This window comes from Pantherophis guttatus, chromosome 3, assembly GCF_059756535.1.
Source record: "Pantherophis guttatus breed Tessera chromosome 3, ASM5975653v1, whole genome shotgun sequence".
Classification (NCBI taxonomy): Eukaryota; Metazoa; Chordata; class Lepidosauria; order Squamata; family Colubridae; genus Pantherophis; species Pantherophis guttatus.
Genome location: NC_142065.1, coordinates 19,803,658 through 19,831,266, shown reverse-complemented (window position 1 = coordinate 19,831,266; position 27,609 = coordinate 19,803,658). Strand labels below are relative to the sequence as shown.

The 27,609-nt window shown below is 41.4% G+C and overlaps 1 protein-coding gene across 2 annotated transcripts; it reads right to left on the bottom strand.

Moving 5' to 3' along the window:
• CYP24A1 (cytochrome P450 family 24 subfamily A member 1) lies at window positions 1-22,925 on the bottom strand. Of its 2 annotated transcripts, none has more exons than XM_034433032.3 (12): window positions 21,024-22,925; window positions 20,131-20,321; window positions 19,085-19,178; window positions 17,671-17,767; window positions 16,750-16,841; window positions 15,638-15,749; window positions 14,243-14,388; window positions 9,619-9,785; window positions 7,151-7,229; window positions 5,255-5,446; window positions 2,421-2,532; window positions 1-1,856 (listed from the first exon to the last, which is right to left on the bottom strand). In XM_034433032.3, exons 1-11 carry the CDS (start codon window positions 21,285-21,287, stop codon window positions 2,422-2,424), a joined length of 1,545 nt encoding a protein of 514 aa, XP_034288923.2. In that variant the 5' UTR covers window positions 21,288-22,925; the 3' UTR covers window positions 1-1,856; window position 2,421. The 2 variants fall into 2 exon arrangements, with proteins under 2 accessions (XP_034288923.2, XP_087745214.1); XM_087889088.1 differs by having other exon boundaries at window positions 22,863-22,911.
• Between the last annotated feature and the right edge of the window lie 4,684 nt (window positions 22,926-27,609).

Here is a 27,609-nt window from a genome sequence, read left to right as displayed (position 1 = left end):
TTTCCATTAAAAATCTTTATAAAGGCTGCTAATCTTGAAGATACTCGACACGGATTACATTCAATGAAAATAAAAAAAATCATATCCACATTTTTTTTTATTACAAAATTCTCAGAACAGTGGGTTTAAATATCAACAATTAAATGGATGTCTAAATTTGTTTTTAAAAAACAAAACAAAAAAATAAGCTATGAAAAACTCTTCAAAATACAGAGATCTTAAAAAACACATTTACTTTTAAAAAAAATACAACTAAAAACACGTAAAAACAAAATAAGAAGGAAACTGTATCAAAAGGAATACAAGAAAATACCCAGGAACTATAATCCTTGAATCCTATGGAATGCTGTAATACTGATGTTCCATTCTGCATAAATTGTGACATATTAGTGTGAATTTGGAAACTTAGGTGGAACTTTGCTGGACTGATTGTCTAAACAGAGTAGCATCCTATTTCCAACAGTGGCAGCTCACAGATATGAAAGTCAGGTGCAAAATGAATCATATTTTGTTGCTCTCTGTTCAGAGATGAACAAACTGCATGGAACTCTTACAACATTGTACCAAAGAATTTGTTTACTCTTGATTTAAAGGCAGTTAAAAGATCACGATCATCACATCTGACAAATCCAAGACATAGTGTTGATTTGTGGCAAAAGAAAAGATAGCACCCCATCTCCCTCTGCTACCATCCACACATGAAAGCTGATAAACAGCTTAAAAGGTGGAGGACAGGTTATACGAATGTCTATATTGGAGAGAAGGGAATATCTAGACTTGCCATTGCACCCCATAATATCTGCCCTTTAAGTTGCATCGATATACCTAATGATGGCCTCAAGTTTTCAAAGGAAAAAGTTACAGGAAAAGTTGTTGGACTGCTACAAATAATTTAGGAGCTGGCTTTGATTTGGTGGAAAATAAAATTGTACCGGTCTGCTTCTATGATCTTATTCACCTCCTAGATGGAGTCATCAAGTGTACAGCTCACTCTGTCCAAGCATAAGTTATTTGTTCCGGTCTCCGAAGTACACATCACCTTGAAGGGCTCATAACAGTTTGGGTGGTCTGCATTCTGTAATGTGACTCATTGTTCTGTCTGCCTGAAAGGTTCTGTGTGAGTGAGTGCGTGCGTGTTTGTATGTATGATATTTGTCCATATATAGTTGATGAGTTTGCTCAAGGCGCCAACAGTTGTAACAAAGTAACATTAGAAAGAACCAGACCTACTTGGTTTTTCAAATACAGCCCTTCAGATAGCACTTCTATTACTGCCATTCTTTCCCTTTATGGACATCTAACATGGTCCACCCCCTAGAATACTTTCCATCCCTTTGCAATCACGTCGTTCACCCTCTTGCAGACAAAGGTCTTCATTTAAAGTTCCATCAGAACTTGGGCACGGGCAAAACAAAATTTCTCCTCCAGCATTTCCAATCTTGAGGTCAAGCGTGAACTCAGAGACTCAGTCATTCCATCACTTTGCGATCATTGTTTTCCTACAAACATTAACAGCATGGGTCGAGAACTGTACATTTCACAGCAGCAGATGGAGGAGAATGGACCTTTCTTTCATCCCAAGTTTAGGTGAAAAGAACTGCCAAGTTTGTAATTCTGCCATTCTTCCACCTTTGGAATGGGTGTAGCTTTTACAATAATGTGAAGTGACTGCTTAGGTGCGCTCAACAAAGCTTGACTGATTTGCCTTCAAGCTAGCTTTGGATTCCTGCTGTTCTGTCCTTGCTGTTAACACACACATTGCTCAAAATATAACTAGACTCTAGCAGGATCTGGGAATCCAAAATTCAAGAATGCTTGCTGTCTAACGAAAATGTCAGCTGTTCCTCCAGTAGAATCTATGGGAAAACAAAGAGACAACTTAATAAATTCTTCAGTTCAGGAAGAAAAGGGAAACGGTTATACTAGTATTTTTGATTACCAATAGATTTAATCAAAGGCCTTAGTGGCCAAATATAAAAAAATAACTGATCAAAATGGAACTTTCAAATGTCCTATTTATTTCATTCTTAGCACACGTGTATTCGCACGAGGAACCTTCAGTCCATATATCACATTTAAGTAATTTAAATCTTTTAATTATTCAATTAGTGCACTTGGAGATGGATTCTGTACTTGACAAAATGGATGTCTATCATGGCCCAAATGTTTATCTGTGTTTGCATATGTTTTCAAAATGTAGGACAAATTGCATTGTTTTCCTCCTTTCTTTTCTTTCACCATCTCTCTGCAATCATGAGGGCTAAAAATTTCTTTTTCAAAACCATGCAAGTAGAATTACAAGTAGGTACTCTTAACAGCTGCCAGTCATCCTCATTTCATCTCTGAAGAGTCTTTGTTTTTGACCTTTAAAGATCACCTTAAACATATAATTAACTCCATAATGGGACACTAATTTTTACCTTAGCGTCGTTTGAATGCAATCGGAAGTTCTCGGTTGGGGATGAGGATTCCTAAGTGAAGAGCTTCTACCGGCTTGTTGTCAGTAGCTACAATCTGATACTTCCGTATAAGCTGTAATACAAGGGAGAAAATGAAGTTCATCAGAGCCTCCCCAACCTGTAATCAAGATTAATTCTGAGCTGGGGAACTTGTCAGTGTCTGTGTCAAAGTTTAACCCCACAGGCAGCAATAGCAGGAAAAGATGATACAGCAAAGTTCATAAGGCTTTGAAAAGTTCATCCCTTTCAGTAAGAGAAATAAGCAATTTTTTTTTTTTTTAAAGGTCAGAAGGATTGTAGTAATGCTTTCATTTGGTCGCTTCTCCTTTGGAAGGCTAACACAGAATCCCAGAACCCTAAAACTGGAAGGGATCTTATGGGTCAATCCATTGTTGAGTGCAGGATCGCTATAGCATCTCTGATAGATGGTCATCCCGCCTCTGTTTGAAGATCTTTTGCAAAGAGTGTCCTCCTCCTGGATTTAATGAAAATTGGATGTTCATCTTGTCAAAAAGACAATTCGCCCTCCAGTACAAAGGAAAAAGTTGCTCCAATGTACCCTTTCAGTTGTTCCAGTACGGCTTACCCAGAAAAACTTTGAACAGATTGTTTCTCAGGAGATCCTGGCCCTCATAATTCATGGAAGAACATCTGTAAGCTGTTCTATAACTTTTTAAAAAATCAGTGTTATGTATTAAAGATTGTAATAAACTTCCACTAATATTTTAATAAGTTAGCTTAAGCACTGGTGGGATGCAACCTGTTTAACAACTGGTTCATTGAGTGTGCGCTTTGTGTGCATGTGCACGCCTAATGCGCTTGCGCACAGCATTCAAAATACAGCAATTTGAAGCTCAGCTGCTTAACTTCTAAGGCAGCCCCGGTAAGTAGAACAGCGGAGGTGCGGAAATCAGCTGTGCCACATGAATCAGCTGAGCCAGAAAGAAGGAAATATAGGACAGGATAGGGTGGGGGCGGGTGGGCAGGGCCAGCTGATCGTCAGAACTACCGGTTAGCCCGAACTGGTCCAACCCAGCTGAATCAACCCCTGAGCTTAATAAAACAAAAAGCTTGCATTCTCTGCTCTTCCATCCTCCAGGGCAGGGGTTTGCAACCTTAAATACTCAAAGAGCCATTTGGACCCATTTCCCACAGAAAAGAAAACACTGGGAGCCACAAAACCTGGGTGGGCATGGCCAACCTAATGTCACTCACTTCCACCAGTCACATGACCCCCCCCCCCCCAGCCATGCCTACCCAGCCAGTCATTAGGGCAGAGAACCAGTTGTTAGAAAACACTGGGAACAAAATTCTTTTGACATATCTTTCTCTCCCCTCCCTCCCTCCCTCCCCCCCTCTCTCTGTATCTCTCTCTCTCTCCCTCCCTCTGTATCATTCTGTCTCTGCCCTGGCCGCTTCTCCATCCCCCACCGTCACCCTTACCTTCTCAGGCCAGGTGAGGAGTGACTGGAAGGGGAGGGTGAGGGGTGGGGCCAGCCAGAGGTGGGATCATCTGACAGGGAGCCACAGCAGAGGGCCCAAAGAGCCACATGCAGCTCCAGAGCCGCAGGTTGCTGACCCCTGCTTCAGGGTGATAACAAGGAGGGAAACTGAGAGTTTCTTCACCCATTGGAAATTAATCACAGCTAAGTTTTCTACCTTTAAATCTTGAGCTGTGGAAACTAGCCAATTTTGTAATCTGTGTCTGGAAAGTGTGGCTTGTTTCTTCTAATCCTCATTAAGATTCATCACCCTTGTTGGATTCAATTGATGTAGTGAACTGTGATGAATGCAAAACCAAAGCAGAAGCATACATGCATCTTTCCATCTGGCCATGCCTGAAGAAGAACATTAAGCTCAAGCATTGCTATGGTACATACAAAGCTGCTATATTCCCTGCTTTGGGAAAAAAAAAAAAAGCTTTAGGCTCCCAGATCGCTGTCTCTCAAGCGAAATATCACCAGGGATTAACAAAATTGCAGTGGAGTAGATAACTTATATGGATGTCAGCTCTTCCAGGTAAACCAGATAAGAAACACAACTAGAAGAGTTAATTCCACATTACTGCAAGGCCACTTGCAAGTGTGAAAGTGCAAATTTCCTACCATCACTTTTAACTGTCTGATCAATTGAGGCAGATCTTTCTTAAGTTTTTTTCTTCTCTGACCATTAAGTGACTGTGGGGTTCCTCCCTCTCTTGTCTCACCATTCTCTCGGTAGCATCTCTTTTCCCTCGTTGTCCAAGGTCATCCCTACATTCCATTACAATGGAATACATTTCTGCTAGAATAGAATAGAACAGAACAGAACAGAACAGAACAGAACAGAACAGAACAGAACAGAACAGAATAGAATAGAATAGAATAGAATAGAATAACAGAGTTGGAAGGGACCTTGGAGGTCTTCTAGTCCAACCCCTTGCCTAGGCAGGAAACCCTACACCACTTCAGACAAATGGCTATCCAACATCTTCTTAAAAATTTCCAGTGTTGGAGCATTCACAACTTCTGCAGGCAAGTTGTTCCACTGATTAATTTTTGTAACTATCAGGAAATTTCTCCTTAGTTCTAAGTTGCTTCTCTCCTTGATAAGTTTCCACCCATTGCTTGTTGTCCTGCCTTCAGGTACTTTGGAGAATAGCTTGACTCCCTCTTCTTTGTGGCAGCCCCTGAGATATTGGAACACTACTATCATGTCTCCCCTAGTCCTTCTTTAAGTGTTTCTTTCTAGAATGGTTTCTCTTTTGTTCGGATTAATGGGGAAGAGAGTTGTATCTAAAATAACAGAATGCTTACCCAACAGAGAGCTAGCTGAAGTTGCAGCTCTGCCAGTCGGCGCCCAACACACATTCTTTTTCCAATGCCAAATGGAGCATGAGAAAATGGATGGATGGTTTTTTGCAACCAACGCTCTGGTTGAAATTCACTCCAGTTACTGAAATATTCTTCATTGCATCCCAGAGCGTAAGTGTTAATCATCAACACAGTCTGTAAATGCAAACACAAATACACAAAGTGTATTTACAAAGCAGTGAGAAAAATGTCAAGCGAATGGAACATGGACATATTTTGGTTAGGGAGACTCAAGGAAGTTGCCTATATCAAAACATTGATGCTGAACCTGAAGTAGACATGTATCACAATCCAAAGGAAATATCGAATTTAACAAGAAGAGAAAATCATGACAACAATTTTCAAAACTTCTTGCAATGAAGATATATTTCCACTGAATTTTTAAAAAGGCAGGATTTTAGTTCTTTGGAGAAATGGCATTCTTAGGGAGAAAAATACAGGGGCGTTTCCCCTTTTTAAAGACAAGTTTAATGAGATTTAACTTGTGTAGGAGCCAGACTTCAAGCCTGTTAAGTAATGCTACAGAAACCAGAGCTTTCCACACCTCTAAGAGATCAGGATCAGGCCTTATAATTTAAGATAAAAATTTTAAAAAGGCCAATGATGTGAAAATATGTTTTATTATTTTACTGGGCAGATCGCTGAATTATCAACAAATGATTTTCTTCTCCCCAATAACTTTACTACATTGGGGTTCAGGGAGGAGCTGGGCTGGTTAAATGTCTGCTTATATATACTGATCATGTTCATATGGGACAATTAATCTGCTTACTGAATTAACTTATTTTCTGAATTCATTCAATGCCTTGAATCTAATCAAACAAACTTAGCTTGCATAAGACAAAAATCGTTATCTTCATCAAGTTAACTCTAACCAGGTAGAATGTTGTTGTTAAGTTCTTGAATAAACTGGTTAAGGATATTATGTTAACACAGCCACTAAAAAGCAACATGGATATCAAGGCAGCTGTCATTATTCAATTTTCCCAAATAACCCTCACAATGATGGGGGTTACAATGAATGCTGGCTGAGGAGAATTTAAAATAAATAAAATATACTGAAGGATATCTCACAGTTTGCTCAGTGACATCTTAGTAAAGTCTTTGAGTCTGAGGCCACAAGTGTAATGTTTTTATAATTTTCTCTTTGTTGTTCTATTTCATCTTTTCTATTTTTAAAAATAGCCACCCAGAGTCATGTGCTTGAGATAGGGTGGCCTAATAAATCTAATAAATAAATCCATGTCAGAAAAAATTATTATCTGTTATCTGATCAAGAAAACTGGATATTATATATTTTTTTGATAACAAGAAGTCACAGACAATATTTTGTGAGTGTGAGTAGAGGCTGAAACGGATAAAACTGGGTGTCATACATATGGATAAAATAAGGATATTTTTTTCTGCAATTTGGGGAGTGAGGGATATAAGGAAGGTTTTCTTCTTACATTACAGGCTGTGTGTATTCCTAGCTCATAATGGAAACAAATCATGTGAGAAGGTTATACCAGGAGATGTAAAAATAATGTTTGGGGGTATTTAAGGCCTACAGTTTTGAGTCACTACCTGTATATCTAAGAGGTGTTTGAGATTTAAAAGCAATTGCAACACTATGCTTGGCATGTATCAAGACATAAAGAAGATTAAGCATTTTATTTATGAGATCCGGCCATGCTGTGCAGGACCTCTCTCAACCGTTGACATGCCAGTAAGTGTGATAAGATATAAGGTTAATCACATTTTATAAAAATGCTGTTGTTGGTTGAAAAACAGGTTATGCATTCAATCATTTAATCAAAACAAATGGAGCATTTGCAGTATGTGGTGGAAGTCACTTACCCCTTTTGGAAGCGCATAATCCCCAAGGACTGTTTCTTTGTCAAGGGTTCGAGTGGTAAATGGCACAGAAGGTGTTAACCTAGAGTAAAATGGGATACATGCACTTTATTTTGGGGGAGTCAAACATATCTATCAAGGGGGAACACACATTATCGGCCGGACTATAGCACTAGCAATAGCAGTTAGACTTATATACCGCTTCACAGCAGTGGTGAAATGTAAAATTTGTTACTACTGGTTCTGTGGGCGTGGCTTGGGGTGTGTGTAATATGACTGAGTGGGCGTGGCCAACTTTTTTTTTTTTTACTTTTAAAACCATTTTTTCTACAACCTCTTCGGCTGAAGAGGTTGTAAAAAAATGCTTTTAAAGCCTCTGACGATCCCAGCTGACTTGCCTGATCAGCAGAGGCTTTCTTTTTTTTTTTAAATCTCTGACGATCCCAGCTGACTTGCCTGATCAGCAGAGGCTTTTTTTCCTTTTAAAAACATTTTTTCTATAACCTCTTCGGCCGAAGAGGTTGTAGAAAAAATGCTGTTAAAAGCCTCTGATGATCCCAGCTGAGCCGCACGATCATCAGAGGCTTTTTTTTTTTTTTACTTTTAAAAGCATTTTTTCTACAACCTCTTCGGCTGAAGAGGTTGTAAAAAAATGCTTTTAAAGCCTCTGACGATCCCAGCTGACTTGCCTGATCAGCAGAGGCTTTCTTTTTTTTTTTAAATCTCTGACGATCCCAGCTGACTTGCCTGATCAGCAGAGGCTTTTTTTCCTTTTAAAAACATTTTTTCTATAACCTCTTCGGCCGAAGAGGTTGTAGAAAAAATGCTGTTAAAAGCCTCTGATGATCCCAGCTGAGCCGCACGATCATCAGAGGCTTTTTTTTTTTTTACTTTTAAAAGCATTTTTTCGGCCAAAGAGGTTGTAGAAAAAAATGCTTTTAAAAATAAAATAAAAAAACCTTTGATGATTGCGTGGCTCAGCTGGGCAATGGGGGGGGTGCAGGGATTTTTGCTACCGGTTCTCCGAACCACCTGCCTCCATTGCTACCGGATCGGGTGATCTGGTCCAAACCGCGAGCATTTCACCCCTGCTTCATAGTGCTTTACAGCCCTGTCTTAAGCACTTTACAGAGTCAGCCTATTGCCTCCAACAATCTGGGTCTTCATTTTACCGATCTCAGAAGGAAGGAAGGCTGAGTCAACCTTGAACCGATGTGATTCGAACTGACTGCTGGCAGCTGGCAGTCAGCAGAAGTAGCCTGCAGTACTGCATTCTAACCACTGTGACACCAACATAACCAAAGTGACGTAACCACAGTGACTTTCTAAACCTGTTGCTCAAAGCACCATGAATGTGCTAACATCCTTATCTTAGAAAGGTTTGGTGTAACCATTTCAACATTCTTTTTGTTTCTCACTCTTCACAGCAGAGAAGACCCGTCCAACAAAATTGTTACATATTTTAGAGATTGGGAATGAACTTTAAAGCAGAAGGGTGCCTTCTGAGCCTCTTGTCTTGCCCATTATCCATATGTGGGCTATGCTATCTCTTATCTGACCATTCCCTAGGTTGCATCTTTTTCCCCTATCTCCCAAGGTCTTCTCCACATACCACTACACTATGCTCTTTGTCCTCAAACAAGAGGAAAAAGGTGGCCCAGGTGGAATTTCAGCCTGTTCTATTTATGTCTTATATCAGTCTTCCTTTGTGCTTTACAGTTGCCAATTCAAGGGGAATTAATACCGTATTTTTCGGACAATAAGACTCATTGGAGTATAAGATGCACCAAGATTTCAAAGAGGTAAACAAGAAAAAAAAGTTTTTGCCCTCCCTGGGCCCCAGGAGCACTCTGCAGCCCTCCCAAACCCTCTGCACGCCCCATTTTTGCGAAAAATGGGATGCACAGAGGGTTTGGAAGGCCTACCGAGTGCTCCTGGGAGCTGGGGAGGGCAAAAATGCTCCCATTTTTTTGAAAAATGGGCCAATTTTCAGCCTTCCAAACCCCCCATGTGTCACGTTTTTGCCCTTCCCAGCCCCCAGGAGCACTCTGCAGGCCCCATTTTTGTGAAAAACGGGACGTGCGGGGCGAGGTTTCAGGAGGCCAAAAATGGCTGTATTCAGTGTATAAGACGCACCAACATTCTTGTTGGGGGGAAAAAAGTGCATCTTGAGCTTGTTTGGAGGTTCTAGCAGGGGAGCGCAGCTATCGTATATCCTTGACCGAAGATCGGTACACTCCTTCTATCTGGGATGGTCGTCCTCTTCCACCAAGCGCCCAGCTTCGGGAGGGACGCACATGGAGCGGTGAGGGAGGAAGGGAACACCCGCCTAGCCAGCCAGATCAGCCGAATCAACCCTGGCGATCAATGGGGTGACAGATGTCGCAGCCAGATCGCCCTCACATCACAAAGTGCATCTTATACTCCGAAAAGTACGGTAATTTTATTCTTTGGTTTGTGAATCAGTTTACCTCATTGACTCCTTCAGGCATGCCTTCAGATAGGGCATTTTTTTCAGGTGTTCGCAATTTGGGTTTTCTCCAGGTGAAACCACATTCTGTATCTCCTCAAACAACTTTGCCTGGACATCCGGCTTGCAGGAGATGTTGTACAGAGCCCAGAGTAAACTGTTGGCAGTCTAAAAAAGAATCAACAGAAATCACTCTGAATTATTATACTAATAGAGGAAACCTAAACACATTATACAAAAAAATAACCAACCCCCCCCCATCTTTTTGTTCTATAGGCAACTTTGGTAGGTAAAAAGCCCGAACTTATTCTTATCCTAGGAATGATTTTGTAAAAAATGTGAAGACACTTAAAAACATTAGGTTTCACAATTTAGAGAAATGTCTATGACCCTACAATTTGGAAATCTAGGAGTTGATGGAAAGGAAAGATGGATAATCTGAAGCCCTGAGGCCAAATGAGCTGCTAAAAGCCTCAATTATCAAATTATAAATTTGTAATGCAACAGAAGGAAATATTATTAAGTGTATAACTGGATGGTGTCCACATTAACTATTTAATTTTAATTAACAAAGAAAATAAAATTGCACATATATTTTTGTCCAGTCCCACATATTATTGCTTCTGATGTGGTTCTTGGCAAACCACTCACTGCAATTTTATATCCTCAAAGCTTTGTGCATGTCTAATGTAAGAGGGACGCAGTGGCTCAGTGGCTAAGATACTGAGCTTGTCGATCGAAGGGTCAGCAGTTCAGTGGTTCAAATCCCTAGTGCTGCATAACAGGGTGAGCTCCCGTTCCTTGTCCCAGCTTCTGCCAACCTAGCAGTTCGAAAGCACGTAAAAAATGCAAGTAGAAAAAGAGGGACCACCTTCGGTGGGAAGGTAACAGCGTTCCGTGCGCCTTTGGCGTTTAGTCATGCCGGCCACATGGCCACAGAGACATCTTCGGACAGCGCTGGCTCTTTGGCTTTGAAATGGAGATGAGCACCGACCCCTAGAGTCGGGAATGACTAGCACATATGTGCGAGGGGAACCTTTACCTTTACTTTTAATGTAAGAATATCATTAATGAAATGCAGAAAATATTGGTATTGTAAGATTGTGCCCTATTCCTCCTGTCTCAAGTGTGGATAAGTAAAATCTGGTCTCCCTAATGCAAGTTCAGAGCATCTGTAGCAAGAAGTTGGCTTGCATGCAAAAAGATAAAAAGTGAAACATAGGTAAAAATATAGGTACATCTACTATAAACTAGATAAGCTGCTTCCCTGTCAGGTCTCTGAGGCAGGCCATATATTACAATGATTCCAATAATGTCACAGGTAGTCTTCAATTTACAACTTGTTGCTTAAAAACAGTTTGAAGTTACAACAGGCCCACAAAAGTTACTTAAGACTTGATTTAGAAGTTACAAATGGTTGCACATGAATGCGTGTGCACGCACACACACACAGTTACCCGATTGCATTTTAGGTGCTTGGCAACTGACTAACCTTTATAGCTATTTGCAGTATCTCACATTCATATGACTGTGGTTTTTTGCCACTTTCCAGGATTTATTTGTTGTTCCCAGCAAAAAACATCCATTGGATAAAATATATTCGGTTAACAACCACAGAATTTCTTTAATGACTGCTGCAAAAATTGTCAAAAAATGATGCCTTGACTTACAACTGTAACAGCTTACAGCTTACTTACAGTTGTAAGTAACAGCTTACAACCATAATTCAGACCTCAGTTCAAGGACTAGCTGTACTTGTATGCTGTAAGGTATATTACAGAGTTTTGAACTTCTGCCCAAAATCTTTACTGCCCTTTTTGAAGGACAACAAGGTTATAGTAGGGCCATTCGAAGTGTCTTTTTTCTGCTTTCAACTTTTATAGGAGCAACCATCTCTTCTTTCCTATTTCTCAACGCCAGAATTAAATTCTCTTTACACTCTTTCCTAAATTTTCTACCTGTTATGCAGGTAGAACGTTCATAAGATTTCTCTAGAATTCAACGGAAACCTTCCCCTACCCCAAAATAGGAAATAGGAAAGTGAAAGAAGCTCTGATTCAGTTCTTCAGACTTGGGTGGATGGCTCGGTCCCATCAACCCTATCAGAATGTGCCAACCTGTGGGAGGGACAAAGACTCCCTCCCACAGCTCTTTAACATCATGCTAAAAACACTCTTCCAAAACGTAACAATAAATGGAGGGTCAGAATGAAAACCAGATTCAATTTAATCAAAATGAAATTAAATGTTTTCCCCCTTTCTGCCACTTTGAAAATTAGAACTTGGCAACAATATTTCCAATGGCTTGAAGCACCAGTTCACACCCTTCGTGTTACTTCTCAATTATACTGGCAGAATATCTGTGTAAGTCTACTTTCATTTAATTGTGTAATTTCTAATTAATTATACTTGCAACTGACTATATCTGCTAGGATTCTACTATGTTTTACATCCTGTTCAAGGGCAACAAATCCAGAACTTTCCCATCCCATAAGATTCTACTGCAGATGGATGTTTGTTTGCAACATAGTCCAGTAGATATGTCAAGCCTTATCCAAGAATGACATAGAAATTGAATGAATCTACCCAAAGTTCAGTTCTTTATTTGCTCATTAATATATAGACAGAATCTTGCCAAACTAATCTATACTCTAATGGCTATACCCTGGGAGATTCTAGGGAGTGGCTATCTTAAATATCTTCCTCTGTCTCCTATCCAGCTCTGTGTTGCATTGTGTTGTGTTGTGTCTTGTCTGACTCCCTTCCTTGGAATGTGGTTTCTCCTTTCTGGGAAACTGCTGCTTCACCATTAGTCCATTCCACCACCTCTCCCTTCAAAGGTGCACGTTCCATCACACCTGGGAATGAAAAAGATAAACCCCAGGGCTGTAGAGAATTTTGGATTCTGTCTCGAGACAGAAAAAAGAGCATGTGGAGCCCAAATGCAGTATCTCAAAGCAGCGACCTCTTTTCTTTGATGTGCATGGCTACCCTCCACCACTACTGCACAAACTTGGGAAAGGATGCAGCTGTTTTAAAGGTGTTTTAAAGCAAGGTGGTATATTTTCAGTGATGAAAAGATAATATTATGTGGGTATTATTCAGAGACTGAATCTGAAATACAGCACATTCGTAATATATACCGTGATGACACAATGGCATGCGGGTAGATTGCTGCAGAAGCCATCCCACAATTATTTAGCGCTAGATGACAACTGCCAAGCAAGCATTTATGTCCTTGTGTTTTTCTCACCCATGTCTGTCTGGGAAAAAAAATCATGTCCTTAACTCCAGACAACTTCATGAACTGGTCTAAATAGTCATCTAATTTATCAAGCTTTGTGCGACTTTGTGTTGAGAAACTGCCAGACAGGCAAGGAGGCGAGAGGAATTAGCCTAGTCCCTTACCATGGGACCTTATCTGTTTGTTCCCAAGAGAAGGCACATATTCTGGAGAGATTCCTGTAGTATAGGCAGAATACAATAAAGTAGTTAGCTTGAATCTTACACATGCGGATCTGGTTGCTTGCACCAACCAGCTTTGTGAGGCAACTACCAATGGTAATGAGTATCAGTTGCAAATTATCATTACCATGGAATTGTACCAAATAATGGACAGTTAAGGTTAAGATAGTTCAGTAGCTCCTTCAACCTGGGGTAGGTTTTCCACAATAGGTTTTCCGCAATAATTCCCATCATGACTAAAATTTGTGTGTGATATGAGTTATAGGAGATATTTCTAGAATGCATCATTGTGGTGAATGGCCTGAAATCATGATCATAGGGAAAAAAAAGCAAAACAATTACAGCAGAGTTGTAATTACAACAATTACAGCATCTTACAGCAAAATGGGATGTACAAACCAATGCCGTCCCTGTGTTAAAACCCATTATTCAATGCTAACTATAAAAACGCTACCTAAAAGAATAAGCTCTGATTGAAAGAAGAAGGGAAAACGCCTTTGCGGTGAGTGGCAGGTTATCAGAAATCTGAAATTTCTGCTTTTTTGCTTTTCTATAGAATAAAAGAATAATAGATAGAAAGATTAAAGGTTTATAGATGTTAGGCTTCTTTTTATTTATTATTTATTTATTAGTTCAATTTATATGCTGCCCTCCTCTGAAGACTCAGGGCGGCTTACAATGCACTTATAGCAATAGCCTTCATTCTTTTGTATATATCTACTTATTAGGGCTTTTGGCCCCCCCATAAGCGGTGTTTCTACAAAGTCAGCTTATTGCCCTCACAATCTGGGTCCTCAATTTACCTACCTCGGAAGAATGGAAGGTTTTGTCAACCTTGAGCCTGGTGAGATTTGAACTCGCACTAATTGCAGGCAGCTGGCAGATAAGAGCTACATAACAGCACTTAGTCCGCTGCACCACCAAGGCTCTTTTATGTATGTTTATGTATGTATGTTTAATTAATATAAAGAGAATTATTTAAATTCAATGAATGTGAAAAAGAACACTAATATTGTGGTAAATTGGATCAATATGAATGATGCTCAGATCCAACACTTTTCACACATAATATGGATGTATACTTTAAAAAATAATATATATATATACAGAAATCCGAAATCACTGTTCATTTACCAATGAAAAGAAGCTAACAGTATTTACCGTTTCAACCCCAGCAATCTGAAGCTCTGTAATGGCAGCATAGAGTTCTTTCTTCGAAAGCTGGCTCCCAAAGTAGATGTCACAGAGGAAGTCTTCAGAGGGATTTGCAGAGTGTTTTTTCAGCCTGCTGTCAATGGAGCATTTCACTGCAGGAGGAAAGTGATGATTAAACAATAATATTATGGCGTGGAAACCTCAAAGGTCTATTTTTTCATATACATGAGACATTTAAAACATTAAAAAACATCAGGAAACGGTACAAGCTAGATTAACCTTTCCCAGTCTATCATCTTCTGAATGTATTTGGACTGCATTTTCCAGGACTACTGGCCAGCCTGTCTGAAAACAGGGGATTCTGGGAGAATGAGTTCCGACATGACTGGCGAGCCACCGATTTTAAGAGGTTGGTCTACAAAAAAGGGAAGCTCCTTCTTCTTTCATTTAAGGATGAAGACTTTTAGTATGCAAAAATAAGGTTCAGATCCAGTGGTGGATTTCAAATTTTTTTACTACTGGTTCTGTAGGTGTGGCATGGGAAGGATACTGTAAAATCTCCATTCCCACTCCACTCCAGGGGAAGGATACTTAAAATCTCCATTCCTTCCCCACTCCAGGGGAAGGTTACTGCAAAATCCCTATTTCCTCCGATCAGCTGGGACTCAAGAGGCAGAGAATAGATGGAGGCGGGGCCAGTCAGAGGTGGTATTTACTGGTTCTCTGAACTACTCAAAATTTCCGCTACCGGTTCTCCAGAACTGGCCAGAACCTGCTGAAACATCCCCTGAAAATAGGGTTCTGTTCAGATCCCTATTTTATTATAACAATGTCCAGTTATTTCTCTGAGATTCATTGAAGGAAGCCTAGGATACAAGCATAATGTTCAAATCTGTGTGGGAGAGAACTAAAAATTTGCCTTGTCTGTTCTAGTATTGTTACTCATTCCATGGTGAACTTAAGCCATACAGCCAAGTATTCATACCAACTGTAACTAATAACAGAAAAAAAAAGTTACATATCCATTTTAGAACATTGGCGAGTCTGTTGAACTTAGTTAAGGGAGATTTAAGATAAAAGGTTTGTTCAACCACAAGTGTTTAGTGATTTGATAAAGATTTTCATTCTGTTTTCATCCAACCCGGTCTTTTTCAAATTTGGCAACTTTTAAGGTATGTGAATTTCAATTCCCAGAATTCTGACTGGAGAATTGAAGTCCTTACATCCTAAGGCTGCCAAGTTTAAGAAAACACTGGTCTAACCTATTCCACAGAATGGCTCAGGAAAATAAATGAATTCCAGATAGTCAGGCTGGTTTTTTGATGCAAGATGCAAAATTCACAGCCCAACCTAAGATGCAAATGCATATTTCACAAAATGTTTTCAGTGTCCTTCAGTTACCTGTCTTAAATATATTATCCCATGCATTTGTATGAGCTTGCCAAACTTTCGTATTTAGACTTCTATGGAGTTCAACTGGCGTCACCATCATCTTCCCAAAAGTGCTCATCATCTGTAGTATATAATGAAAAGAACAAACACCATTATTAAAGTATTGGAGAAAGTTCAAAAGAACATATATTTTACTGTTAGAGAAAGGATTAACTTAAATTCAATAAACTGATCTATCCTTGGGCCTTAAACTAGAATACCAAGTAGAAGCTGTTCCATGTGGACCTGAGATCATAGTAATCCTTACACATTTCAGTGTACTGCATAAAATCTTAACTCGAATCCCGAATTATCCCATTCTCAGAGTTCACACAATATATATAATTATCACCTACCCAATGAATGGGGTTTGCACAATATGCCAAGCCTTGCTCCCCAAATTAACAAGATTAAAATTAACCAAGCTTTGATTGTTGCACGAGGGACTTTCATTTATCTGATTAAGGGTTTTGTGTGAATGTAGTCTGAATCCACCATTTGGAGGGCAACAATCTGAAGTATTTCTGGAGGGCTACCACTCAGAAATTGAAATGCCTGCTTTGCAAGGACCCAGGGACAGTCTCCGGGCATCTTCATAAAAGGTGGTGGAAAAAAATCTCCGACACCTGTAGCGCAACTAACAATCAACCCGTGACCCAGCCTACTATAAGGCATTATGCTATATTGCTGGAATTATTCCTTGCAGCTTATTTTCTTATTGAGTTGCAAGGGCTTTTTCCATTTATTTAGGTCAAGGAACTTCAATCAATGGAAACTACTAAGAAGACCCCAACTGAAGCATCTCTCCGTATGAACTACACAGAGATGCTCCAGTTGGGTCTTCTCAGTAGTTCCCATTGATTGAGGTTCCTTGACCTACATAAATAAGGTTTATAGATGATACATCCCAGAATCAATTCCATGCTGGAATTGCATAATTGAATAACTGCAGGGAAGGCTGGCAGGTGCAATAGCAAAGCAGATGGGTCCCTGGACTGCAATTCCTACAGAAGCAGACATGGCTGACTTGCTAATATCTTACAGAAAATCAACTGGCTATCAGGCACATGGCATTTTCATACCGTTTTTACAGCCTTGATAAAGTTCAAACTTTCCTCCTCTACGTCTTGCTTCAGAAGTCCAAATCTTTTTCCATACAGCACCAGGCAAATACCTAGTGTAAAAAAAGAAGGAGAAGAATTCATAGCAAAAGCATTTCCCAGAATCTTGACTACATTTTCCTTAACATATCTCTCTGAGAACTTTAAATGAAGCCCAATCCTCTCCTTTTGATGCAATTAATAGATAATGTCCAGTATTGGTAATACCCCTTATGAAGCCCCAAGGACAATGCATTCAGTAATAAGCAACTGGCCAGAGTTTCTCTCTATACATGGAGAAAATGTGTATTTTCTCCATCTTTATTATTTTATAAGTAACACAAGATAGCAAACATACCTAAAACTTCTTCCTCTTCTTATTTCCCCCCACTACAATAACTTATGAGATAGGCTGGACTGAAAGAGAGTGATTGACCCAAAACCACCCAGGCAGCTTCCATGCTTACGGTAAGGCTCGAATTCATGGTCTGACTCATAATTATGAATTCATAAGCCTGACTAGGTGGCTCAGTGGCTTAGACGCTGAGCTTGTCGATCAGGAAGGTCGGGAGTTTGGCGGTTCGAATCCCTAGTACAGATCTCCTGAGTGAGCAGGGGATTGGACTAGATGACCTCCAAGGTCCCTTCCAACTCTGTTACTGTTAATCGTCTCCTGGTATTTAGGCCAGCAATTTAACCACCACACCAAACTGGGTCTTCACCTGATCTTTACCTGGTGCCTTTCAGTTCTATTGGGAGGAAAAATCCCAGGATTCTTAGCCAACATGACCATTCTGGTTAAGGCATTCTGAGAACTCCAGGGTGGGGAAAGCTAACCTATATGTATACATTTTAATGTAGATAAAAAGCAGCAATGAACTCAGAATGAATGCAAAAACTTACTTTCAAATGACCACTTGTTCAGCGTAGAATATAAATCTTCTATTTCTCCGTTCTGGTTACAGAGTGTGTCTATCTGATGCATAAAGTCAGCTAGGACCTGTGGAAGAGATTGAAAAGACCTCTTAGTGTTCTGCATTAGAAAAAATGAAAGGTCACTGGGAAGTGAGTTAAATTTTAAAATATTAATGTCATAAGGCCATGATGGCGAACCTATGGCACGCGTGCCAGAGGTGGCACGTAGAGTCCTTTCTGTGGGCGCACGCGCCATCGCCAGCTGCTCTTCTGCTCTTTTCAGCTGCTGTTCATGGGCGCTGGAGCGCTGGAAAACGGCCTGAAAAATGGCCAAAACCAGGCTGTTTTCCCGGGGTTGTTTTTGGGCTGTTTTCAGGCTGTTTTCCAGGCCATTTTTCGGGCCATTTTCAGGATGTTTTCTGGGCTGTTTTCAGGCCATTTTTCAGGCCAAAACCAGCCTGAAAACGGCCCGAAAAACAGCCTGAAAATGGCCAAAAAACAGGCATGCTCAGCGGCCAGCTTTTGTTCGGGTTTCTGGCGCTCTGGTGTGCACACATGCATGCACATGCACACACGTTCCAGTTTGGGCACTCGGTGCCGAAAAGGTTCGCCATCACTGTCGTAAGGTTTCAAGTCTATGGTGTGCCAATTCTATACTTGGAATATCATGTATAGTTCTGATCAGTGCATTACAAAACAGATGCCATGGAAAACATACAGAAAAGGGGTGATCAAGATTATCATGGGGCTGGAAAAGCTCTTTTCATTTGGTAACTTTAACTAAGTCAGAGGGTGAAAAATATATAATTAGTACCTTATAAGATACTAGTGAAATAGTAAAGTGAAATAGAAATTAAGTAATGTGCTTTTAATCTCCCCAGGCTCAAGGTTGACTCAGCCTTCCATCCTTTCTAAGGTAGGTAAATTGAGGACCCAGTTTGTGGGGGCAATAAGCTGACTTTGTATAAATATACAAAAGGATGAAGGCTATTGCTTAACGCATTGTAAGCCGCCCTGAGTCTCCGGAGAAGGGCGGCATATAAATCAAATTAAAAAAAAAAACATTTGCAACTGAAGGCTAGATATGAATATTTGCTCTTCACTTTAATATTTCCTCTTCCTGCATATAGAAATTTGGCATGCTTAGAAGGAAGTTGTAGCCTTCAATTTTTTCTCATGTGATACATTTCTACATGCCACAGAAGGCAGTGAGATCCATTCAAAATTGTTGTTTCAATAAGATTTCCAACTGGCATAAGTTAAGAAAGATTTCACATGATTTCAGGAGAGATAATTTTCTAATTTCTCCCCTCCCTCTTTTAAAGCAGTCCACATAATATACAAGAGTGTTAAAAATTACAAATTACACCTGTGTCTGGATCAGACTTTTCTTATGCAGTACCTCATTGATTTTAGTGTCCAACTTTACAATTTCCATGGGTTTCATTAGTTTCTTCTGAAATGCACTTCTTACTCTCTGCCAGTCCTTCCCTTCTCTGTGAAAAACAAACATTCATGTGATTAAAAGAAATTTAACATTTCCTGGTTAAAATGAAAGGTCTATGAGGAAATGTTAAAACAATATTCAATCTGGGCAGTTTTCATAAGTGAATGCTAATATTGTTTAAGGAAGATAACAAGCAGACTAATCAAGATTGATAATATGGAAAATTGTTTTGCTTCCCAATATATTATTTACTTTCAATAAAACATAGACAAAATTTCCCTTTAGTCAAGCTTGGGCACACATGGAAATGTACCTTATGCGTGTGGTTTTCTGCTGCTTTTTACTGGAATTCTTCTGATTTAATCTCACCTAAAACTTTGAGAGTCTTGTTTAGTTTTTAGGAAGATGTACTAGATACTTCCGTTGCCACTGAGCTTTGGAGGAAATCCCTGAAAGTGATTAGGTGATCTCTTACTTTTACTGAGATGTTATATTACCATTATACAACATTCTTCACATTCTGCATTTCCCTTCTAGCTTGAATGTTATCTTACGTGCATTAGATCTAAAACTGCCTCTCTTTTTTTTCTGCTGCAATTTTTCCATTCTAATGTTGCCAGGAGGGTTAGGTCCAAGTTAACCAGAGACAATGCTGCAAATTGCTTCTCTACACTGGTTGGCTGTGATAACCTTGCTTGCTTTCAGGATAAAACAGCAGAACGTGGTCCCAAAAGACAAAGATCCCTAAAGAAAACCTAAACAAATAGGTTTAAGGTGATTACAAAGTATCCACCACCTACAAATGGCACTTTGACTTTTCTCCCACGATCATTTAATATTTATAAATAATGAAACTACTTTCAAAGTCTCAAATGTATTTATGAAACAGCAATCTGAACTATTTGCTCTCAGCATCCCTTGCGTTTAAACCTCAAGTCAAACATAAGCACAGGGCATTCTCAGTACAAAGCGGTATGTTGTCCTTCCACGTCTTTACTCACAGGATAAGTAGCCCATAGCCCTCTTTACGGTAGTCTCGATAGGCTTTCCAGGGCTTAATCTCCAGGCGCTGGGGATACGCACCCTCTTTCCTGTAGAGAGACTCTAGCAGACTGGGTGCCCCTATATGAACAGAGTCAAAACTCCCCAGTTTCATGCGGAAGATTTTGCCAAACCTCTGGTGGTACTCAGCCTTGAAGAGAAAGAAAAAGGAAGGAAGAGGGGAGGTTAAACCGGGCAGCTAAGCACTCCTGCCACCGAGGCTCACCCATCTCACAGACCTCCTTGCAAGAAAAGGTGAATAAATATACCGTACAGAACGCACAACTTTCAGTTCACACACTGGCTGCCTAGCATTCTATAAGACGCGTCTCCTGCAGACGAAAGATGGACCACAACAAATCTGTTCAAACGGTGGTGGTGGGGAGGCTTATATTAAGCATTTGATTAAGAACTTCCTAGTGTCATGATGTAAAAACATGTTATCTCAAAAACTTAAGGAGTTTTTTTTTAAAAAAAAAACACGATGCAGGAACGGTCACCCGTTTAAGGATGCCTGAGTGATTGATTCCCTGCGTTGGTTGAAGACTGACTGGATTAACCTGATCCAATTTGTAGGGAATGATGCTGCCTGGGAATTTGGCAATCGGGTCCATCCATTGGAACGATAGGGGATGCTGAACTAAATGATCTTGGAAATACTTTCCAAACTCTTTTAAGGGATATTTCTCAATCCTGCCATTAAAACCTCCAGGTCAGAGAGGATTAGCAACTGCTTTTGACATTCGAAGGACTACCTATTCTACCCATACGTGACCCTCAAGAGTCAGCCAAGCACTAGCTTCGGGCGAAGGATCTATTGGGAAGGGGAGGGGGGAAAACACAGGTTACTCACCAGCGTCTGGTGCTGTTTCTTGAGGCCCCCTTTCCAGAGGATGTCTAAGAGGCTGCCCATCAGAGGCCATTTGACCGGACCGGGCAGGGAAGAAAGTGAATGGGGAGGGTGCATGGGACAAGAAGGCACCTGAGCCTTGGGCTCCAAGGCGCACACGGACGAAGTGGGCAGCTGTTGCTGCTGCTGCAAAGCAGGTGCGCTCCCAGGACCTCGCAGCTTTACGAGAGAGCTGAGCAGGGGGGCTCGCTTCAAAGGGGAACTCATGATTCTTAGTACTAGTTGGAAGGATGGATGGATGCTTCAAACGCCGGCGAACCTCCAGCTGCGGGAGGGCTCTACCCTTGAAAAGTCAGGCGAGGGAGGAAGGTGGAAAAGAGCTACGAAAAGGGGAACCTAGAACGGCCTAGATCTAGATCTAGCCCCTGGCAGTCGGGATTCCTGGCGACCAGAAAGAAACTTTTTTTCTCTCTCTCGAGTCGGTGGCGTCGGATGGGGAAATCTGTCTGTCTCCCTCCTCGCGCAACGGCAGGGAAGGTCTGGAGTGCGGCGGGATGAGGATGCTGCGCTCTCTCCGCTCAGGTCCCCATAGCGCGGCGGAACGAGGCATATATAGCGTTGGGGGCCGGGCTGCTGGGCTTGCCAATTGGAAGGCAGGGGAGGAGTGCAGAGCGCTGGGTGGGACGGGGAGGAGGGAAGCCTCGGCGGGCCGGATCGAGCGATCGTTCAGGCGAAGGCGCCCGTTTCCCCTCCTCCCTGCTGCCCGAACGAAGCTTTCGGGGACTCCCCGGGAAGACAGGAGGCTTCGCGGCCATCTGGCTGCGTTCCTCCCGCGGACGAATCATCCTGGCACCGGCGAGCTCTCCTCTTCCTCCCGGTTCTTGGCGAGGCCTTTTCCTCCGGGAGCCTGCGAGAGAGAGAGAGAGAGAGCTCCCCCGCCTGGGATCGCGGTCGTTGCGCTTCGCAGAGTCAGGTGGAAGCCGGCCGCCGGCCGGAGAGCTGGAAAAAAATCCGGGGACGAAAGAGCGCGGCGTATCTCTTACGCTTTAACCTTGCGTAACGCGCTCCTTCGTTCCGGGAAAGCCTCAGACGAACGCAGCAACTAAACCCTTCGAGAGGACGTCCACGCTGAGCTGGACGGAGAAACGATCCGTTATGATCCACTGCCCACTTCTTCTGCCCGTGTCCCGAGTTAGAATAGAATAGAGCTGGAAGGGATCCTGGAGGTCTTCTAGTCCAGCCCCCTGCTCAAGCAGGAGAACCGATACCTATACCATCTCAGTACAAGTTTAAACTGTCCAGTTAAATCTCTCCCCTTCTTCCGAATTGCGGCTAGGGAAAATAAAGGCACGCTTTAATCCGATTTGACGGACTGAGTTGAGGCAACAGCAGACGCGCTGGTCTACAGTTCCCATCATTCCCAGCCAACCGGTTTCTGAATGCGTTACGCCTGGCTGGGATGTATGATTTAGCAGATCTGGTGGAGGAAAACTGAGCTAGAATATTGCTCCGTAAAATTCTTGGGTTTGCTTGAAAAGCAGCAGTGTGTTCTTAAGGAATGGGGGGGGGGGAGAGGATCTTTAGCATAATTCCGTCATTGTTTTGGTTTGGTTTATTATTAAATTTGTATACCGCCCTTCTCCCGAAGGACTCAGGGCGGTGAACAGCCAAGATTAAAATACATACAATATAAAAATTAAGATGAATTAAAACAGAATTAAATCAAATTGGCTTCCCAAAATTTAAAACCCTTTGCCCATAAATAACCCATTAAAATTTTAAGCCAGCCTGGCTTGCTGAAATAGGAAGGTCTTCAAAGCTCGACGGAAAGCTCGTCATTACCGTAGGGATATAGTATCCTGGGTGAATTCTTTGATAGGCTGTTGTTGTTGCTGTTGAATCCACCTAGGGAAAGATATGGTTCTATTAATGTTGGTGGGAAATATTTTGAGGAGGAGGATTGGTTGACAAATAGCCAATGGCTTGTCTTTCCCACTCAAAATTACAAGCTTTTCCCTCCCTTCTCACTCCACCCCTGAAATTTACCAATGACTGGGCAAACTGGTCGGGTCACATAAATATGCTTCCTTTATAAGGACCATCCATGGGCGATGAGGAAGATAAAGTTTACACATCATCATGGCTCAGTGTCAGATTAAGCTGGAACATTTCCAGAAGGCAACCCAAGATCGTTTAAACATAGGCTGGGAGGGAAAAGGCCAAACTGGTACGATCGAAGAAAAATATCAGGAATGCCATAACGTTCTGATGCCAATATAAACAGCAAAAGGAGAGAGAGAATCTCAGATCTTGTCTGAAGAATAGGGGCCATTTTGACTTGATGTTATTTCTGGGTAAATCCTCAGGGGTGACTCACACCCTGGTCAGCACTTCTTTACTCTCCTAACATAGGGTAGGAACATGCTGGTGAACCTATGGCATGGGTGCCACAGGTGGCACGCAGTGCCCTCTCTGTGGGCACACGAGCTGTCACCCCGGTTCAGCTCCACAGCACATGGATGCACATCTCCCGCCAGCTAGCTGGTCATTGGGTCTCTGCCGTGCATGTGCGGGGGGCGTGGTGTGTGCAGGGGGGGCATATGTATATGTGTGTGGGATGGAGTGCATGTGGGGGGCCGTGTGCGTGGGGGCATGATACATGTGGGGGGGACTTGCACATGTCCAGGGGCGGGGCACATGCCAGAGCCCATGCATGCATGTGCAGGGGGACAGGGCACGTGTGGGGCCGTGCGCATGCGCAGGGGTGGGGTACATGTGTGGGGCTGCACATGCATTGCATTTTGGAGGTTTGGACACACACGTGCGCTTTGGGCACTCGGTCCAGAAAAGGTTAGCCATCACTGGGGTAGGAGATATAGAAGCATAGTCAGTCGTACGAACCGGCTGAAGAACAGCTTTTATCCGTGGGCTGTCAAGACTCCTGAATGCAACATAACATCATAAGCATGTAGTATGATAGACCTGCAGGGCAGGCGCAACATGTTCATATTGGTGCAATATACCATAATGCAATGTTACGCACATATATGTATAGAGGATTGTGTGTTGTTAGTATGAGTTATTGGGTTAGGGATTTTCTTTCTTTCACTGTGAGTTATTGATAGGTATGTATGTTGGGGTTGTGTGCACAAAGGGAGGTTCAGCCAATCTCATTGTACACATGTTGTGCTTTGAAAATAAAGGTTGAATTGAATTGAATACAGGTAGTCCTTGTTCTGCCCCCAGCTACGGACCCCAAAGAACGCAGCACACACAAAGTCCGTTCAAACCTTCGTTTACTGAATAAACCAGTCTTTTATAACAATGGCTGTTAATTAAGTGCATTAACAGCCGCCAAGAAGTCAAAGTAGAGTAACTGAAAACTTACTATGGTTGGCAGAATGCCCAGAAGCAATTTGCAGAAAGCTGATAAGATAAACAAAATAAGACACGAAGGTATGTGAACTAAGTTGTTCCCTGCAAATTACTTCTGCCGGTGTTCCTCCTTAAATAGCCTAAGGGAGTGGCCAATTAGCCCCAAGCCTTACTTTCGAGGAGACCTCCTGCCTTTTGGCAGCTCTGCGCGCCCGTGCATTGAGAAGAGGCTCCTCCTCTTCATCCTCTTCACTTATGGGAGCTTCTGGAGGTTCTGAAGGCCCTGGCTGAATCCCCGCCTCTGGCACCACATCTTCTCCAGCCTCCTCATTATCTGACTCGAGTGTCAGCTGCACAGGCTGCTGGCACAGCACCACACCAGTCTCCTCACTGTCTGAATCAGCTACTAGCCATAAAATGGGGGCAAACTCACTTAACAAAGGTTTCACTTAGCAATATAAACTTTTGGCTCAATTGTGTCTGTAACTTGAGGACTACCTGTACAATCCATTTAGACTTTATGTGCATTTCTCTTAAAAAATGTGAAGGAGGTACAGCGATAAAGTTCAGATAAAAGAGGCCGATAACAAAAGCAGAAAACTACTGGCAATTAATTAATTGCATGCTGGAAGCAACATTTGCTTGATAGTGGAACAAGTGTTTAAAATTTGGGCTAACCACCGATTTCTTATAACCCTGCTTCTTAAAATCCCTAATAAACTAGGAAATTCTTGGCTATGAAAATGAAGTAGACTACAAACTGATCCCACTTGGATTGCAAGCTGCCTTACTTGACATTGTGCTATCAGCTTGAAGGAACCCACCCAACTCCTTAACCAGTGCTCACTTTTCATAAATGCTCCTTTCCTATCCAGTCTTTTTTGGAAGACTGGATAGGAAAGGAGCATTTATATCAGCCATATGGTACTGATATAGCAGGAAGGCAAAAGAAAGACGTGCTCCTCCTTAGCTTAGCGAGACCTTTAAATCGCTCTCTTCAATTTCAATTTCCTAAAAGTGAACATTCCCATCAGCCATTCTCTACCTGTCCTTGGTTTTAAATGAGCCATTCTGACATATGCTCTATTTCTAGCAAGGACAGAGAGGGGGGAAAAAGATGTTCATTAGATAGACTCGGTAACATGTTGTTGTCAAGGTCAAAGGAGTGCTGAAACGTTGAATATGATTCTAATACTACTTGCCAACAGCCAAATATTATATCACTAGTGGGGATATGATAACACTTATTAAGTAGCTGAGGGAATATCACAATGTAGGAAGGCCTCCCTCCCCAGAATAAAATATTCCTTATTCTTAATATTAAAAACAGGAAGAATAAAATATTTCTCCTGAAGGAGAAGAGGAAAAACATCCTCGTAAAGGCAGAAAGCAGCCCCAGTCTTCCTGCTATAGGAAAACAGCCTCAAGCAGAAGCAGGAAGACACTAGTCAAAAGGGAGATTTTGCATCCATTCAGAAAGACTGGGCCAATCTATTCATACGCAGAGAGCAACCAGAAATTCCAAATAAACAACACAATAGGCAAGGAGCCAAAGCTGACAAGATTAGCTCAGACAAACAAAACACCTAGGATTTGTCCCAAAGGTGCTTTTTCAAGAGGGAACTGGACTTTCTGGTTTTTCTTTGAAGTCGTTTTGCTTTTCATCCAAGAAGCTTCTTCAGCTCTGACTGGATGGTGGGGAATGGACAAAGCCCCATAGAATGTATAAAAGCCCACCTACTCTCAACCCAATTTTGTCAGCCATCTGAAAAACATGTCACTAGTTTCTGGCTACCAAATAAACAGAGACTTCCTTTCCTGCAGGCTGCCCCCATTTTATTTCCAGTGTCTTTCTCCCGGCATGGAACTGGATCAGATTTTTCTTCCAACAAAAGACAGACAAAATCTTTTATCTATCAACTTAGAACGCAGGACCCAGAACCTAAGATATGGAGGGCAGATTCCCACTGAATATTGGAAAAATACGGTCATGTCTATCATTAAGAGCAATTTAAGAGTGGGAAACATTTACCTAGAGAGATTGGTGGACATGTATGGGTGATAATATGTGTGTGATGCTGCAATCATATTAATACCTGGACTTAGCAGTTTTTTGTCTGATGTAACATTTGTATGATTATATCACACAATATTGCATTGCCATCACTGCAGTTTAATGCAGATGCCGTTGATGTTGAGTTTCACTAGAACAGTCATAGGTCATGGATGTTTTAATCTAGATTCCTGTACTTGACAAGGTGGTTGGACTCAATGGATTTAGAGGCCTCTTCCTGGTCAATGATTCTGTCATTCAATCAGGGCTCTGCTTTTATTTGATGGTATAACCACGAATGATTAATTCATCTTTCCCCATCTTGTGATAATCAGAAGTTCACAGTTCCACAATCAGCTGATGGATAATATTTTTTTTACTTTCTCCTGCTTTAATCAATAGATTTAATAGATTTCTGGTTGACAAGTTAGGAAATACCAGCAAAATGCTTTAAAATGGGGCAGAGCACTTATTTTCATTGTGTTTGAGAAAAGTAGAGAAATAAAAATCTCTCTGCTCAAAAAAAAAAAAATGCTGCTTGCATAGGAAATCCGAGAATGATGTTGTAACTCTAGAAAAGCTGGGCCAATTTCAAATCTCAGTGGGCAACTGCCAATTATAGAGGACAATCATGCTGTCTGAATATAACTTCTTGCATTTAAAAGCATGTCCAGACCTTTCGCTAAGATGTGGAAATTACTACTCAGAGCCATTCAAGCTATCTTTAACTGATTTTGCATTTGCTTTCATGCTGGAACAAGCTTGCAAACTTTTGCTATTAAAGGGCATCTGTGAATCTAAAGGGGAAATCCAACAAAGGGGTTTTTTTGGTTGTTGTTGCTTGCAATGCTTAATTTCTGAATGTTCAAATAGATATGGATGTGAATACTGATAAATGGCTAAATAAATCAGCAGGTATTGGCTAAGCACACTAGAAAAAGTGAAAAGAAATATTACATTGTGGCAACCAAAGCTGGATGCAGTATTCCACACTTGGAATACTGCATCCAGCTTTGATCGCCACAATGTAAAAAAAGATGTGGAGACTCTAGAAAGGGTGCAGAGAAGAGCAACAAACATGATTAAGAGGCTAAAATACCGTATTTTTTGGAGTATAAGATATACCTTTTTCCCCCAAAAAAGAGGGTGAAAATCTGGGTG